The 14,836-nt window shown below is 46.4% G+C and overlaps 1 protein-coding gene across 5 annotated transcripts; it reads right to left on the bottom strand.

Annotated features, from left to right (window-relative positions):
• Nucleotides 1-2,413: 2,413 nt before the first annotated feature.
• MLST8 (MTOR associated protein MLST8) lies at nt 2,414-12,005 on the bottom strand. Of its 5 annotated transcripts, none has more exons than XM_032961130.2 (9): nt 11,892-12,005; nt 9,630-9,808; nt 8,885-8,936; nt 7,986-8,148; nt 7,224-7,299; nt 5,832-5,984; nt 5,412-5,536; nt 3,871-4,034; nt 2,414-3,091 (listed from the first exon to the last, which is right to left on the bottom strand). In XM_032961130.2, the coding sequence occupies exons 2-9, from the start codon at nt 9,756-9,758 to the stop codon at nt 2,973-2,975; spliced, it is 981 nt and encodes a 326-aa protein (XP_032817021.1). In that variant the 5' UTR covers nt 9,759-9,808; nt 11,892-12,005; the 3' UTR covers nt 2,414-2,972. The 5 variants fall into 5 exon arrangements, with proteins under 5 accessions (XP_032817021.1, XP_032817022.1, XP_032817025.1 ...); XM_032961131.2 differs by having other exon boundaries at nt 9,630-9,820; nt 11,892-11,991; XM_032961134.2 differs by lacking the exon at nt 11,892-12,005 and adding an exon at nt 11,853-11,880 and having other exon boundaries at nt 9,630-9,820.
• Nucleotides 12,006-14,836: the final 2,831 nt, after the last annotated feature.

The raw sequence follows: 14,836 nt of genomic DNA, 5'->3' as shown, positions 1-14,836 counted from the left end.
TCCGTCGTTGGTTAGACCCAGTCACGTGGTAACATTCATGAACTCTGTCGTTAAATTTTGATTTAAAGCTTTCGTGACTGCAGGGATTCATATTCTTGGTTCTTTCTGTAAAGTCACGTAGAAGGGAAACAATAAAATAATAAAAATGTAAAAAATAAAATTATCAACGCTTCAACTGCAACACAAGCAATCATCATCAGGTGTGAAAACCACAGCAAGAAAATTTGAAAAAAGTGGCGGTTTTTTTAAATTTTCTTGCTGTGGTTTTCAAACCTGATGATGATTGCTTGTGTTGCAGTCGAAACGTCGTGAGAATTTTGTTTTATATTTTTATTATTGTATTGTTTCCCTTCTACGTGACTTTACCGAAAGAACCAAGAATATGAAACTGTCGTTGGTTACAGCCAGTCACGTGGTAACATTCATGAACTCTGTAGTTAGGTATACCCAGTCACGTGGTTAACATTCATGAACTCTGAAGTTAGTTATACCCAGTCACGTGGTAACATTCATGAACTGTCGTTGGTTATAGCCAGTCACGTGGTAACATTCATGAACTCTGTCGTTGGTTATAGCCAGTCACGTGGTAACATTCATGAACTGTCGTTGGTTATAGCCGGAGCCACGTGGTAACATTCATGAACTCTGTAGTTAGTTATACCCAGTCACGTGGTAACATTCATGAACTCTGTCGTTGGTTATACCCAGTCACGTGGTAACATTCATGAACTCTGTCGTTAGTTATACCCAGTCACGTGGTAACATTCATGAACTCTGAAGTTAGTTACAGCCTGAGTCACGTGGTTAACATTCATGAACTCTGTCGTTAGTTATAGCCTGAGTCAAGTGGTTAACATTCATGAACTCTATCACTAGGTATACAGCCTGATCCACTTGGTAACATTAATTAACTCGACTCCAGTACAATACTGAGATCAAGAACAGCAGTGGGCCTTTTTTTCGTAATTTCGGTGTTTATCAAAGTTTGGCAATATTGATTCACACTGACCACGAAGGTAATGTGGAACGAAATATGTAATAGACAAAATTATACGCCAACAAATCGGTGAGCAAGGTAAATTTAGAAAAGGTTTTATGTCATTGACGAGTAAAGCCAAGTTCAAGTGATTTGTTGACACAGCGCCTTACACAGGGGTGTCTCAGAGCAATTTACATCTCGCATCTCATCTCACAATATTTGAAAGAGCACCCAGTGGCAGCTGGCCCCTCTGGGCACAAGACGACTCAGCACCTGGCCTGCAAGAGGGCATTATTGGCCTGCCTGGTGGGGACCGATAATCGAATGTGAGAAATAAACTTGAGCAAGGGCTTCACCTCAGATCGGCTGATGATGGAGCCATTCGAAGAATGGAAATGAACTGCAGAAAATATATGGATGCAAAGTTTGGCTCAAAATGTGAAAAACAAATCATGCTTAAGTCAGCCAAAACAAAAATGGAAGACAGGCATATGCATACCTGGAGCTATTATTATTGTAGGAAGATCGGGATAAAGCAAAGCAATCATTAAGGATGTATGGCATTTGGGAAACTGAATTTGAAAATATAAAGCACACGTATGTACGGTACTTGAAGAAAGTGATTCATAGTCAGCTACCATTTTATAAATATGCTTGCTCACCCATGCAGGATAAGTTGCATGTGCTATGAACGTCGCGGTGCTGAGATGTTAACTCCTTCAAATGGTAAACAGGTCATGGGTTCGGTCCCGACGCCTGTATATTTGACTCTCCGCCTGATGATGCTCATTGTAATTACTGGCGAAACGTCGTACTCACATTGTAAATGTTGTGGATTTTCTCTCCAACATACCGGTGTGCTGTACTAATGACGAATTGGCCACGTTCTGTTTAAGTGACAACCCTTACTAATTGGCTGTCTCGGGTGGTGGCGGGTTTAACAACATATTTACGCAATCTAACAAAAAAAACCTGTATTATGGATATTGGTCACGAAAGCCTACGTGTTAAACTGTATAATTGGAGTTTGCATGTTCTCCTCGTGGTCGCGTGGATTGTTCTCCGAGTCCTCCGCTTTTTCCCCCTCCACATTTTGAAACATGCGTTTAAGAGTATTTGGCTTCTACAAATACCCACACGATAAGCCTCTTCGTTGAGCTATTATTTGTGGCTCGACCGCTTCTGACAAAGAGCTATATAGCTCAGTGGGCCTTATCTAGTTCAATAACTTAGCTACCTTCCACTACACCATCATCGTGCTCCAGAAACAGAAAATAGTAGAAAATTACGACGCATGTTGTTTTGCATGACGGCATCAAAAATAAGAAATATATGCCCGCTTCAGCCCTCGCGTGAGCAATGTGCGGTGTGTGGAATATACTCTGAAGCCGCCCAAATTCTCTCGCGCATCACAACGGACGGGAAAAGCACACAAAAAGGAATGGACATTTATTGTGAATGAAACTTTCACTTGCCTTCCTTACGCCGTCAACTACTTACATGTGCTAATTTTATTACGACAGCGTCTCGCTGTGAAGAAAACCCACACGGCGGAATACATGTCTCGCGAAAAAGGTTAGTTCATGTTGCACAGCCTTGTTTGTATCTAAACACATGATTTCATTTATTTTGCACTACTCATGGCAGATCCACCCACTACTTCCACAGGTGGAATATCGCAGCCCCCCACATGATTGAAGAAATACCGACCACACCATTGACCACACATTCGTGAACCACTGTGACCTCTGAATGTAAAATTTAAGCTATCTACCGGACATTAACCGATGCCGCCACTTCCTGGTCAACTAATGTGGACATATAGACCGGCAAGTTGACGAACACGGTGAAGCAAAATGCAATGTTCACGCACAGCTCATTGCGACCCTGCGTCTGCTGTTGGTGGCTTGAGACGTAGAAGGGCTGCTGAACAGGGTGGCCCCCCCGGATGGCCTCCTCCGGCCAGGCCAGGCTCAGCAGACGACATGGCCAATCAGGCGATGACGCTGTCGTTGAAGGCGAGGCACACGACTGCCTTCTGGTGGCCGGTGTACTCGCGCTTTATCTCGCCCGTCTCCACACTCCACAGCCGCGCCGTGTTGTCCGACGATGCTGCACGCGACACACGACGGGCATAGAGACTGTGAGTGGAGACGTCGTGAAGTCCACGCAACTATTTTCTGTGCCACGTTCAAGGTGAAGACCGGGTATTCATCGAGGCTCTTTTTAACACAGGATGTTCGAACCTGGGTGACTTTTAATCGGTGAAAAATCTTGTAAGGTTCACAGATGGCTCGATATTTTAAAATGTATTCAGTGTGGAGGTGCCCTTGTTGCTCAGATGTCTGAACACTGAGCTGGCAATGTTGACATTATGGGTTTGAATCCAGACAACCAATGGTGATCAAACTAGGTCTCAAGCACAGTCAGCTACGTCGGCACAAAACGAGTCATCTCATTAAATTTGGTTTCACACTTAAATTTGCCTAAATTCCAGCACTGAAAATTAACATCGGTTTGACTGTCAAGTGATGAACAATACTGCCTGCAGCAGGGTGGGCAGGAAAGTGCTGTCTCCTAATGTCAGTTGAAGGAATCTCAGAAGCAGTTCTGTAATATTCACTTTCGTGAGCCGTTCTCTATTACTGAGAGTCGCATCGCACCGGACGGATCCAAATGTATTTTTAGTCTTGTAACATGACACTGATAGTGCCATCGGGATTATGTTTGGGGATAACACGAAAAGAGATGTTTAAAATGCAATAAGTTTGAACTGTGTTTGTCACATAAACGCAATCTGTAATGTGCAAAGCGGAGACATGGAATTTATGTGGAATGTATGAGGCTTTTCGTATTTCGCCCCACAACTCTTGAAGCCCAGTGGCACACACCGGTGACCATGTACTGTGAATCCCCGGAGAAGGCGCAGTCCCACATCCAACCACGGGAGCTCTCGGCCGGGTTACTGCTGCGGATGCTGAGCTCCGTGAGCATCGTGAAGTTCGCCGTGCGCCAAATGGTGCACGTCTGGTCCGACGAGCACGTGGCTAGGAGCCTGCGATCGCTCAGCAGGGGAAAGCAACCGCTTGTTACCATGTCAATCCGTCCCCCAAACGCGTTCGCAGACATCACTAGAGTTGTGACAACTGGTGGATTAAGTCAATTCCCTTAAACAGGACTACCCAGATTAATGTCCCCCCCCTTTCACGTCGTTTCCCAAATACACTAAAACCTTGGATTGTGAGTAACTTGGTCTGTGAGTGTTTTGCAAGACGAGCAAAATTTTAAAATAAATATTGATTTGATAAACGAGCGAGGTCTTGTAATATGAGTAGTACGTATACGCTTTGTCTGCCGAGCGTCACGTGATCACAACTGATGTACGAGTGATTTGATATACGAGTGCTTTTGATTACAAACACGTTTCCGGAACGAATTATGCTCGCAATCCAAGGTTTTACTGTAAGCCGTCGCTTTATTATTACTGCTACCTGATTTCCGTCGCCTCAACCGACACATCCCGACAGCATCCGTCCTTTTTCGTATCTGTCGCATAAAGAAATGTACTGTAGAGTGCACTATATTACTTATGGACTGTATTTTTGCTGATTTCATTTAATAGTGTACCGTATCTTATTGTACCCTGTATAATGTGTTCAAGTTTACTGCTGTACACTCGTGTTGAGTACAGTATTTTTTGTAATTGAATGTAATGTTGTGGGTACGTCCGGGAAGAAAGATGCGCGCATTAACAGACGGCTTCGCCATACCCTTCGTCGTGTGATTGTTTAGCTCTCTTTGACGTCGTTTCCATATTCGTCGTCGCACCTTGCAGGAACGCATCCCCGACGTAAACCGGGCTATTACTGTACCTTAGTCCTTCCCGTGCTGCAGAGAAACTTGGGCAACGCGACGTCATCGTAAACATCCAGTCTTCACCATCCTCCCATTATAATCCGATCACCTTAAATTTGTTGTTCATGGTCTCTCCAATTTTTGCCCAATTAATACACTGTTCAAATGTAAATAAGGTAAAGGGGCATCCCTCCGCAAGAGGGAGTTCATGAGCTCTCTTCTAGAGGATACTGACGACTTCTCTGTGGCAGATTACTCTGGCCCCTTTAAAAAAAAGGAGGCCAACCACTGCGTCCACAAGGCAGGCAACCCCCTCCCCTATAAGCCACACTCAGCGTGGCAAGGCTGATTTTGCCAACGACATCACCAAGCCTCGCCCGTCACCTCCTATCCAGCGGCACACGTGGCAGCAGAGGTGAAATTTTTTCTTTGTACCGTATATTTTCGTGCTGTCCACTTAGTCGAGCAATCCAAGCGACAACCGAAAGAGTAATCAATTGCTTAAATAATGGACAACCCCCAGCTGTAAACCCCATGAGCGTAACGCATGATGTTGCCCACTGGCACTGTGACTCACGTGGAGTCTGGGCTGAACCGGCACTTGAGGGCATAGGTCTTGTGAGCACTAATCTTGAACTTGGGGATGAGGTGTGTCGGCTGCTCTCGCACTCCTCCTGTCAGGTTCCACACATAACACTGGCCCTGGTGTCGCAAGTGTGCAAAGCAAAGGGTCGTTGGACAACAAAAATGCTACTATAAAAAAATGTATACACAACAGTACCAATGCATTTTCAGAGTTGTGTGGATCCTACAAATGTTAGTGATTCAACGTTAAGATACATGATGGCGGCTTTGATAAATATATGTATTTCTAGCCAGCAGGTTTGGGAACGTGCGTCCACGAGTATGTGATTTTAGATTGGCTGTTTGTTTTTTGGCTGTTTGTTTTTTGGCAAGAGTGACCGGGGCCCATCAAGACGAGATGCGCCCCCCGTACCGTGCTGTTGACAGCTGCCATGTAGCTGGCGTCGGGGTCGATGTGCACGCAGTTCATGGCCACGTCCTGCTCGGGGATCAGCTGCTCGTTCTGGTCCGTCTTGAGGTCCCAGATGTGGATGGCGCCGCTCTGATCGGCCACGATGAGTTCGGCCTGAAAGAAGACAAACCACCCCTCCCGTCATGCTGTTGCAGACCGTTGCGGCAAGTGCTCTAAGTGAGCACCTTCGTACAGGCTGGTGTGATAACTTCAGAATCCAAATGCATGCAGGAAACCAGGCAGAATCGACTCTGTAGGAAACACCCGACCGAGGATGCCATGCGAGACTTAAGCCCACGTATGTATTGGATTACTCATAGCGATACACACACACCCCCGGAGTCCGTGGCTGACCAAAGTGGGCAATTTGCTGTGCATCCAGGATTGGTCTCATCAGTCATATGAAAACCCTTCAACATTCCACGCAATCTTTTCGCGCTTGCCCGGCAGTCGCCATCGTATCAATGCAGCGGCCATCATTATGGCTGGCATGGTACATTGCGGGCTGGTGTGGCCAGCACCCCACCTGGCTGACTTTGTCTCTCCCAGTACTGATGTTAACACACTGCATCAAGTGCGCATTTAAGGCTAAGTCAACCTCGTGGAGGCCCAAGACAGGTTTAAATAATTGCCGCTGATGTTTGCTGTGGCAGGGAACTGAACTGTGACCGACAGATTTGCAGGATAGTGTATTAAATGAACCACTGCACACACATACAGCAAGTCTGACTAGGCGTGGCTGGTGAATGCAAACCCACATGGCAAAAAGTGTTCACATAGCTACACAGGCAATACATGATGCATGTGTAGTGACATAAAATGGGTCACTACGTCGCATAGCGCTGGCTGCTGACAGAGAAGGGGATCTGCAGTTGCAGCAGCCCTGACTGACAGCAGGTCACGTGATAAACCAGAGAGAGGGATGTAAGGGAAAGGGTACAGAGGGGGCACGGGAGAAAAGCCTGGGAACCCGCTAGTAGGTTCTGGAAAGGGGGCGTGGCTGGGGCGGAGCGACGCCACGCTGGGAGGATAAACGGGGGCCCCCTGAGCAAAGGCTCGGGGCGGTCGCTGCGAGTGGGATCCCGTCGTGCTGCTGGAGTCTTCACCGCCGTCTCCGTCTTCACCATCTCGTCATCATCAGTCAGGCAGTCTGTCAGCTGTCCTGACTGGGAGCTGTAGTTACTTATGTGGACTGAGAAGGCTGTTAAAAAATAGAGTGCCTCCTACTCCTAGTGTCTCCGAGTCAGTCACTACACATGCAGACGCAGTAATGACACATTGGCTTTACAATAATATTGACTGTCAAAATAAATCCTTCCAGTTTCCATGTGTTGCTCTGCAGGGTGGGATTACCTGGTTGGGATGTAGAAAAACACAGTTGATTGGGGCATTGACTTGCAAAATCCTCTGACATTGCAGATTTCTGGACCTGCATCAGTTTAGGCACAGACATACACACTATACTCACACCAACACAACACCATGTTACGCGAAGCAAGCACACATCTTCTTGAGACGGGCTAGGTAGGCGCTGTTTATTATTTAAACCAGCAATGTTGCCAAGCTACAATGCCAGGGTCCACATATATGTGATAGGGCTTCTCATAGACCTGAAGGACCCAGGTGGCTCAGGTATTAGCTGTGTTGGAACACGGAGGTGGCACCTGGCAGCTACCCATGGTTAATCTGGGTTCTCAAGTGAAGTGAGTTAATGGTCTTAGGTTGGTGACTAACGAGTGCTTAAACATATAGCTTTCACTGTTGTCACGTGTTGGATAGAAGCGTGAAGACTTGGCCAGATAACTGCAGCTTTGGTTTCCCCAGGCATGGGCAAAATTTTCACGTAATTTCAAGTTTGTTCCAGCTCCGTAGACTAAAATTTTTTTTTGAGTTGACTGCCACGTGAAAAAAGACCTCCACAACAGAGTCACGTGACACGTTACTTCACCCCTTGTATGGATGAGAACCATTTCTGGCCATCTTGAAAGCATTTCTAAAATATAGCCCACTTCCATATCTCGGCTATCCACGCAACACAGTGCGATGCGCACTTCTTGTGAGAATTTCAAATGAAAATTAACACCTCTCGACAAGATTCCAATAGCACGCACAGACCTGAGATCCCAAATGCGCGTCATACAGTCCTCGCCGCCCGTGTACATCCAGCGCCCGTCCTCGTGGAACCCGACGGAAGAGACGTTCTTGCTGATTCCGTCGTAGCTGATGACGGGGTTGGGGTTGTTAGAGTTGAGGTCGTACATGCGGATGTGCTGATATCCTGCAAAGACAAAGATCCCCCCGTATAGCCTTAGCAGACTGTTGGGGCAAGTGCTGTTCGTGAGAACCTATGAAGGCCAGCACGGCACACAACAGGGGTCGGTGGCTAACACCACGTACGGCCACCTTTGTCTCTCTAGTGGCGACGTTTACACACTACACCAGGCACTCATTTGAGGCTGAGAAGACCTAGAGGAGGCCCAGGACCAGTTCAGATAATCGTCACTGGTTTTGGCCATGAGCAGGAATCGAACCCAGGTCGTCAGGATCGTAGCACAGCAGCGTGCTTTCTAACACCCTTGGCAGGCAAGCACACATTACCATTCTGTACACCTTAGCACTATCCAATAATAACGTGAAGAATAACGTGCGTGCCGACCGTGTATGAAGTGCCCCTTGCATTGACAGAAGTGACTGATCGCGCTGACATTAGGAACAACTGCAATAAGCATGGTGGGCTATGTATTGTGCAAAAGAAGTTCAGCATACATATATACAATAGTTCTGCCAGGTCATAAAATATTCCCATCATATTCCCAATTAGTTCAGCTAAGATGCTTGCAGCGAAGGATAATTATACTTTGCAGGCTGTTTGAAAGTGGGTGACCTCATGTCGATATGAAACGAGGTTCCGCACCCCTGCCTTACACCATGCATATTGGGGGTGGGGGGAGGTTGTCCTTTAAAATAGACAAGACACATCATGTACGTATTCTGAAAATCTGAATCTTACTCACCAGCTGCAGCGATGAGTGTCCGATCGGGTGTGATCTCCAACGCGTTCACTTGCTGAATAGAGCAGTTAAGCAGCAACTTCAAGTTTGTGTCAGTGGAGTACAGCAGGCCCCTTTAAGTGACCGTTTGGAACGTCAATCACACCGTATGAAAAAATAAGGATAGGTTTAACCCTTTCTGGCAATAAAACAGGTGTTAAGATTTTGATTTAAAGCTTTCGTGACTGCAGGGATTCATATTCTTGGTTCTTTTGGTAAAGTCACGTAGAAGGGAAACAATAAAATAATAAAAATATAAAACAATAAAATTCTCACGACGTTTCGACTGCAACACAAGCAATCATCATCAGGTGTGAAAACCTAATGATGATTGCTTGTGTTGCAGTCGAAACGTCGTGATAATTTTATTGTTTTATATTTTTTTATTATTTTATTGTTTCCCTTCTACGTGACTTTACCGAAAAAACCAAGAATATAGGTGTTAAGATGTTCAAACACCAAATAGAACCTTTTGCAAGGAATCAATACTTGGTAATTGATTGGGATATATGTGCTATAAAGGGCCATTATTAGAATTGTTTGCCTATTACTGTATATTTCTACTTTTAAGGCAGTCTTATCTATGAATGTGTTAACTTACAGTTACTCGTGCTTGTGCACCGCTGCCAACGCAGCATCATCAAATAATTTGCTAAAATAATGGGATAACCGAGCTCGAGAGCAGACCGACGGGCGAAGAAGGGGATACGGAGTCCTGGTGCTGCACGGTGCGCGTGCACACGCCGCTGTGCGCCTGCCAGAAGCGAATGGTGTGGTCGTAGCCGGCCGTGGCCAAGATCACCGGGTCACTGCCCACACTGCCCTGGCCGGTGTTCATCTTCGACAGCTCGGTGGGGCGGTCGCGCCGCCTCGACACAGCCCGTCCTCCTATGCACCACACTGCACCCGTTAGCCCGGCTGTTGTGACAAATGTTAAGACAAATTCCATACTTGTTGCCCATTGTATGAATCAGCCAAGACTACGAGGCAGGCCAAGAAAGATGGGGAAATATGAAGTCATGAGGCTTGGGAAAAGAGAACACAGGAGTCCAAGGAAGCAAGCAGAGGGAAGATGAAGGCTCAGAGTGACAGCAACTAACATTTACCAACCGACCCAGGCGGTGCTGCACACTGATAGCCCTATCAGTAACTCAATGAGTTGTGAAATTTTCAGACTAAGTATCCCCACTCTGCGCTGCAATAGCAAAAAAACGTGCATTTAAACTATGAAAAATTCTCACTGGACCCAGATTATTGTTAAGAAGAAATGTGTAGTGTCTTGTTCTGAACTGTAGCAAACTCCTCATGTGTTGTCTCTCACCAGCCAAATAGTTTAATGTCGAAACGCCGCTACCCACTGACAGTTTCACAACTTGTGTCCTCCGCTACTGTGAAGCATGATATGTTATTGCATTTAAACAACTGTGTTAATTCACGTTATTGTTCAAGGAGACCACCCTACATTGCCCATCCAAAGTGTTCACGTGATGTGTGATACAATGGGGGTAGCTTTGTGATGAACTGTGGGTCAAGGTAGTAAACGAAGGAACAAATAGTAACATTTTAGGTCAGTAACCGAGTAATACAGCACATTGGCCAGTGGTGGCATACACCCATAATCCAGCACTGTGGAGATGGGGGTTGGTGGATTGCACAAATCTTGTCCATGGAGAAGGCAGTGCATGGAAATCGAGGTGTCAGTACCCTGGTTTCCTAGAAGGCAGCCACATCAAATGTGGACCCCATCTGATCCGTCTGTGTGGGATAGTGTCGCTCACACACACGTGGGTTGTCTCCGGGTGCTCCGGTTTCGTCCATGTAAAGACTCATTAACTGGCTAATAACACCTTGATATATAGATGTCATTTTAACGCCACGGTGTTAAAATGACATCTATACACAGTACCACTGTATTACTATTGACACAGTACCACTCTACTATTATTGACACAGTACCACTCCACCACTATTGACACATTACCACTCTACTACGATTGACACAGTACCACTCTACTACGATTGACACAGTACCACTCTACTACGATTGACAGAGTAATACTGTAGCGTGTTGCTACTGGTACAGGAGTTCTGTGTTACTGAATCGCGCTACTGGAGTGAATGGTTGCCGGTGTCGCGTATCGACTGAGCGCGCGCGCGGCCTGCGGGGACGCCGCCCACATGAGAGGCTCTCCTCACCCGACCTTACCTCCTCACCCGACCTCACCTCCTCACCCGACCTCACCTCCTCACCCGACCTCACCTCCTCACCCGACCTCAACTTCGCATTCGACCTCACCTCCTCACTCGCCATCCTCCTCACCCGACCTCACCTCCTCACTCGCCATCCTCCTCACCCGACCTCACCTCCTCACCTCCTCACTCGCCATCCTCCTCACCCGACCTCACCCGCCATCCTCCTCACCCGACCTCACCTCCTCACCCGACCTCACCTCCTCACTCGCCATCCTCCTCACCCGATCTCACCTCCTCACCCGACCTCACCTCCTCACTCGCCATCCTCCTCACCCGACCTCACCTCCTCACTCGCCATCCTCCTCACCCGACCTCACCTCCTCACTCGCCATCCTCCTCACCCGACCTCACCTCCTCACCCGACCTCACCTCCTCACTCGCCATCCTCCTCACCCGACCTCACCTCCTCACCCGACCTCACCTCCTCACTCGCCATCCTCCTCACCCGACCTCACCTCCCCACCCGACCTCACCTCCTCACTCGCCATCCTCCTCACCCGACCTCACCTCCCCACCCGACCTCACCTCCTCACTCGCCATCCTCCTCACCCGACCTCACCTCCTCACTCGCCATCCTCCTCACCCGACCTCACCTCCTCACCCGACCTCACCTCCTCACTCGCCATCCTCCTCACCAGACCTCACCTCCTCACACGCCATCCTCCTCACCCGACCTCACCTCCTCACCCGACCTCTCCCTTCATCACCCAAACCTCACCTCCTCACTCGGCCGTGTTTCTCGAGTGCAGGGGACCGTGTCCCTCGCGGCGCCTTTCCGGGCGGAACCAACGATCGTCGTGAAAGTGGGTTCCGACCTCTCAGTTCCGGCCTCTACGAACCCCACGCCGAACCGATTAAATAATTGATTATTTTGTCAGGAAACGTGATATATAAGAACATTTAAACGTATCATTTATGATCACGATATTTAGAAAAAAAGGGTCCATACGACATAACCAATATATTTATGATGTTATTTCTATTCTCGTGCTATGTTTGAGATGCTTGTGTCAGCACGAGGCATCATATCTAACAGAGACGTTTCCTTGCCTATACATCTGGAAGTTCATATATATCGTGACAAGTTATCTGGCGATGCTGTTGCTACGTTGGCAGTGGCGCACAAGGTCAAATAACAACTCGGCACATTTTTTAAAATATATACGAAGGGTATGCATTTTTTCCCCCCACTAAGAAATGCCGCCAATTTTACATTTTAAAGGCCACAACGAATAGGGCTTCGAATGTTGTTGTTTTTTTAGATAAATCTTGGCATCGCCATAGTGTAGCGTGGGACTATTCTATTGCTGCGTATGGCAGAAATACGTTCGCATACCCGTCAAGCCGTGATCAGTGCCCTACCTCATTTAGAGACCAATTGCTGGTCACCCCGTGCCCTTGTAAATCTCAACGTTCATCCTACAAAGTCCCATATTGGCCCCTATTGAAATGGCTGTACGCCGTGTGGACCTGAAAACTCAATTTACCTGTACAGGAATACGGGGTCAACAGTATGGGGCCGTCCATAAATGACGTCACGCACCTAGGGGTGGGGGGGGAGGTCAGACGTTTGTGACGATGTGTGACGAGGAGGGGGGGGGTTGAGAAATGTGACGTCACATCAAAATGCGCAACTTTAAATAAATATAGACAACACGTTCTACTTAATTAAATAGACTTTTTAATAAATTTTTCTGCTACAACATCAGAGTGCAGCGGCACATTAAATACGCACTACCATGACAATAGTTTAAAGCGATTTAAAGCATATTCTTAGTTTTTTCGGTAAAGTCACGTTGAAGAGAAACAACAAAATAATAAAATATATATAAAACAATAAAAAAATTCTCACGACGTTTCGACCATAACTCAAACGGTCGTCTTCAGGTGTGTTGGTTCGCATAAATGTATTTTTAAACGGCGCATTTATTTATTTATAAAAAACGTTAGCGCCACGCGCAGCGATTTGGCAGTTTACCCAGGACTAGTCCATCTATATTCTGAAAAGAGGAGGGGGGAGACGAAATTTTGTATAATGTATGCTGTCTGAAAGCCACTGTAAGCGTGAACAATCAATTAAGACCTGAAATGGTTTATCAAATCTTTCCAATTATTGCTAAGATAGAATCCATCTTCTCGGTTGAAATTGTCTCTGTGCTTGTATATGTGGATAGCCTCATGAACGAATCTCTCATGGAAGCCAGATGGCTTACAAAGAACCTCTGTCTTGGAAAAGTCAATGGCATGTGAGCCTACTGACGCCATCCAGACTGCCACTCTGCGCCCAACCTTATGGAAGAGGTACGTGGATGACACTTTTGTCATCTGGCCACATGACCGGCCTGCTCTAGACCAATTCTTTGACCACATCAATTCCATACACCCAGCCATCAGATTTACCATGGAAGTCGAAATAGATGGCAAGATACCTTTTTTGTATGTCCTAATTAAAAAGAGACCTGATGGTTCAATGAGCCACTCTGTCTACAGGAAAGCTACCCATACGGATGCTTATCTGAAACCGGATTCCCACCACCATCCATCACAGAAGAATTCTCTCATCAAGACTCTGTATCATAGAGCCCAATGCATATCCGACCAGGAACACATAAGCAGTGAACTCAAGCACGTACACCAAGCTCTTAGGGCTAATGGTTACTCCGACTATACAATCTGCAAAGCTATCACTCAAACCATGAAGAAGAACCCTCTTGAGGAGCCTTTCAAAACCATCACTTTACCCTACATTGCTGGGATCACAAAAAAGATCTCCAAAATCTTGAATAAACACAAGATCCAGGTCCGTTTCAACACATTACATAAAATCCGTGATCTGGTTCCGTCTGTAAAAGATGTGATTCCAGACATACAATACCCTGGTGTCTACAAACTAAGTTGCCTCTGTGGTAGTAGTTACATTGGAGAAACCAAACGCCATGTCTCGGACCGCATTCGTGAACACAAAGCAGACCTTAAACACGGTAGGACCAACACCTCGGCCGTGGCAGATCATTGTTCTAATTCAGTAGGCTCACATGCCATTGACTTTTCCAAGACAGAGGTTCTTTGTAAGCCATCTGGCTTCCATGAGAGATTCGTTCATGAGGCTATCCACATATACAAGCACAGAGACAATTTCAACCGAGAAGATGGATTCTATCTTAGCAATCATTGGAAAGATTTGATAAACCATTTCAGGTCTTAATTGATTGTTCACGCTTACAGTGGCTTTCAGACAGCATACATTATACAAAATTTCGTCTCCCCCCTCCTCTTTTCAGAATATAGATGGACTAGTCCTAAATAAACTGCCAAATCGCTGCGCGTGGCGCTAACGTTTTTTATAAATAAATAAATGCGCCGTTTAAAAATACATTTATGCGAACCAACACACCTGAAGACGACCGTTTGAGTTATGGTCGAAACGTCGTGAGAATTTTTTTATTGTTTTATATATATTTTATTATTTTGTTGTTTCTCTTCAACGTGACTTTACCGAAAAAACTAAGAATATGAATTACTGCAGTCACGAAAGCTTTAAATCAAAATTTCGATTTAAAGCATGTTTTTTTGGGGGGGGGGGGGCAGAGCTTTGTGACGCCATATTTGAGGGGGGGTCTGACTTTTTGTGACGCCGTGTGACGATGGGAGGGGGGGGTCAAA

The sequence above is a fragment of the Petromyzon marinus genome, chromosome 26 (assembly GCF_048934315.1).
Source record: "Petromyzon marinus isolate PM22_M1 ecotype Great Lakes invasive population chromosome 26, UKy_Petmar_22M1.pri1.0, whole genome shotgun sequence".
NCBI classification, from domain to species: Eukaryota; Metazoa; Chordata; class Hyperoartia; order Petromyzontiformes; family Petromyzontidae; genus Petromyzon; species Petromyzon marinus.
Note: the sequence above shows the minus strand (reverse complement) of the source record. Positions and strands in the feature narration are given on the sequence as shown.

Excerpts from the sequence above, each read along its gene's own strand:
- MLST8 (XM_032961130.2), bottom strand. The coding sequence starts at position 9,758 with ATGAACACCGGCCAGGGCAGTGTGGGCAGTGACCCGGTGATCTTGGCC. Across the intron at positions 7,300-7,985 it reads ACGCGCATTTGGGATCTCAG|GTCCAGAAATCTGCAATGTC; the intron begins GTCTGTGCGTGC and ends AAACTGATGCAG. Across the intron at positions 4,035-5,411 it reads CGGTTCAGCCCAGACTCCAC|GCTCCTAGCCACGTGCTCGT; the intron begins GTGAGTCACAGT and ends GAGCGATCGCAG.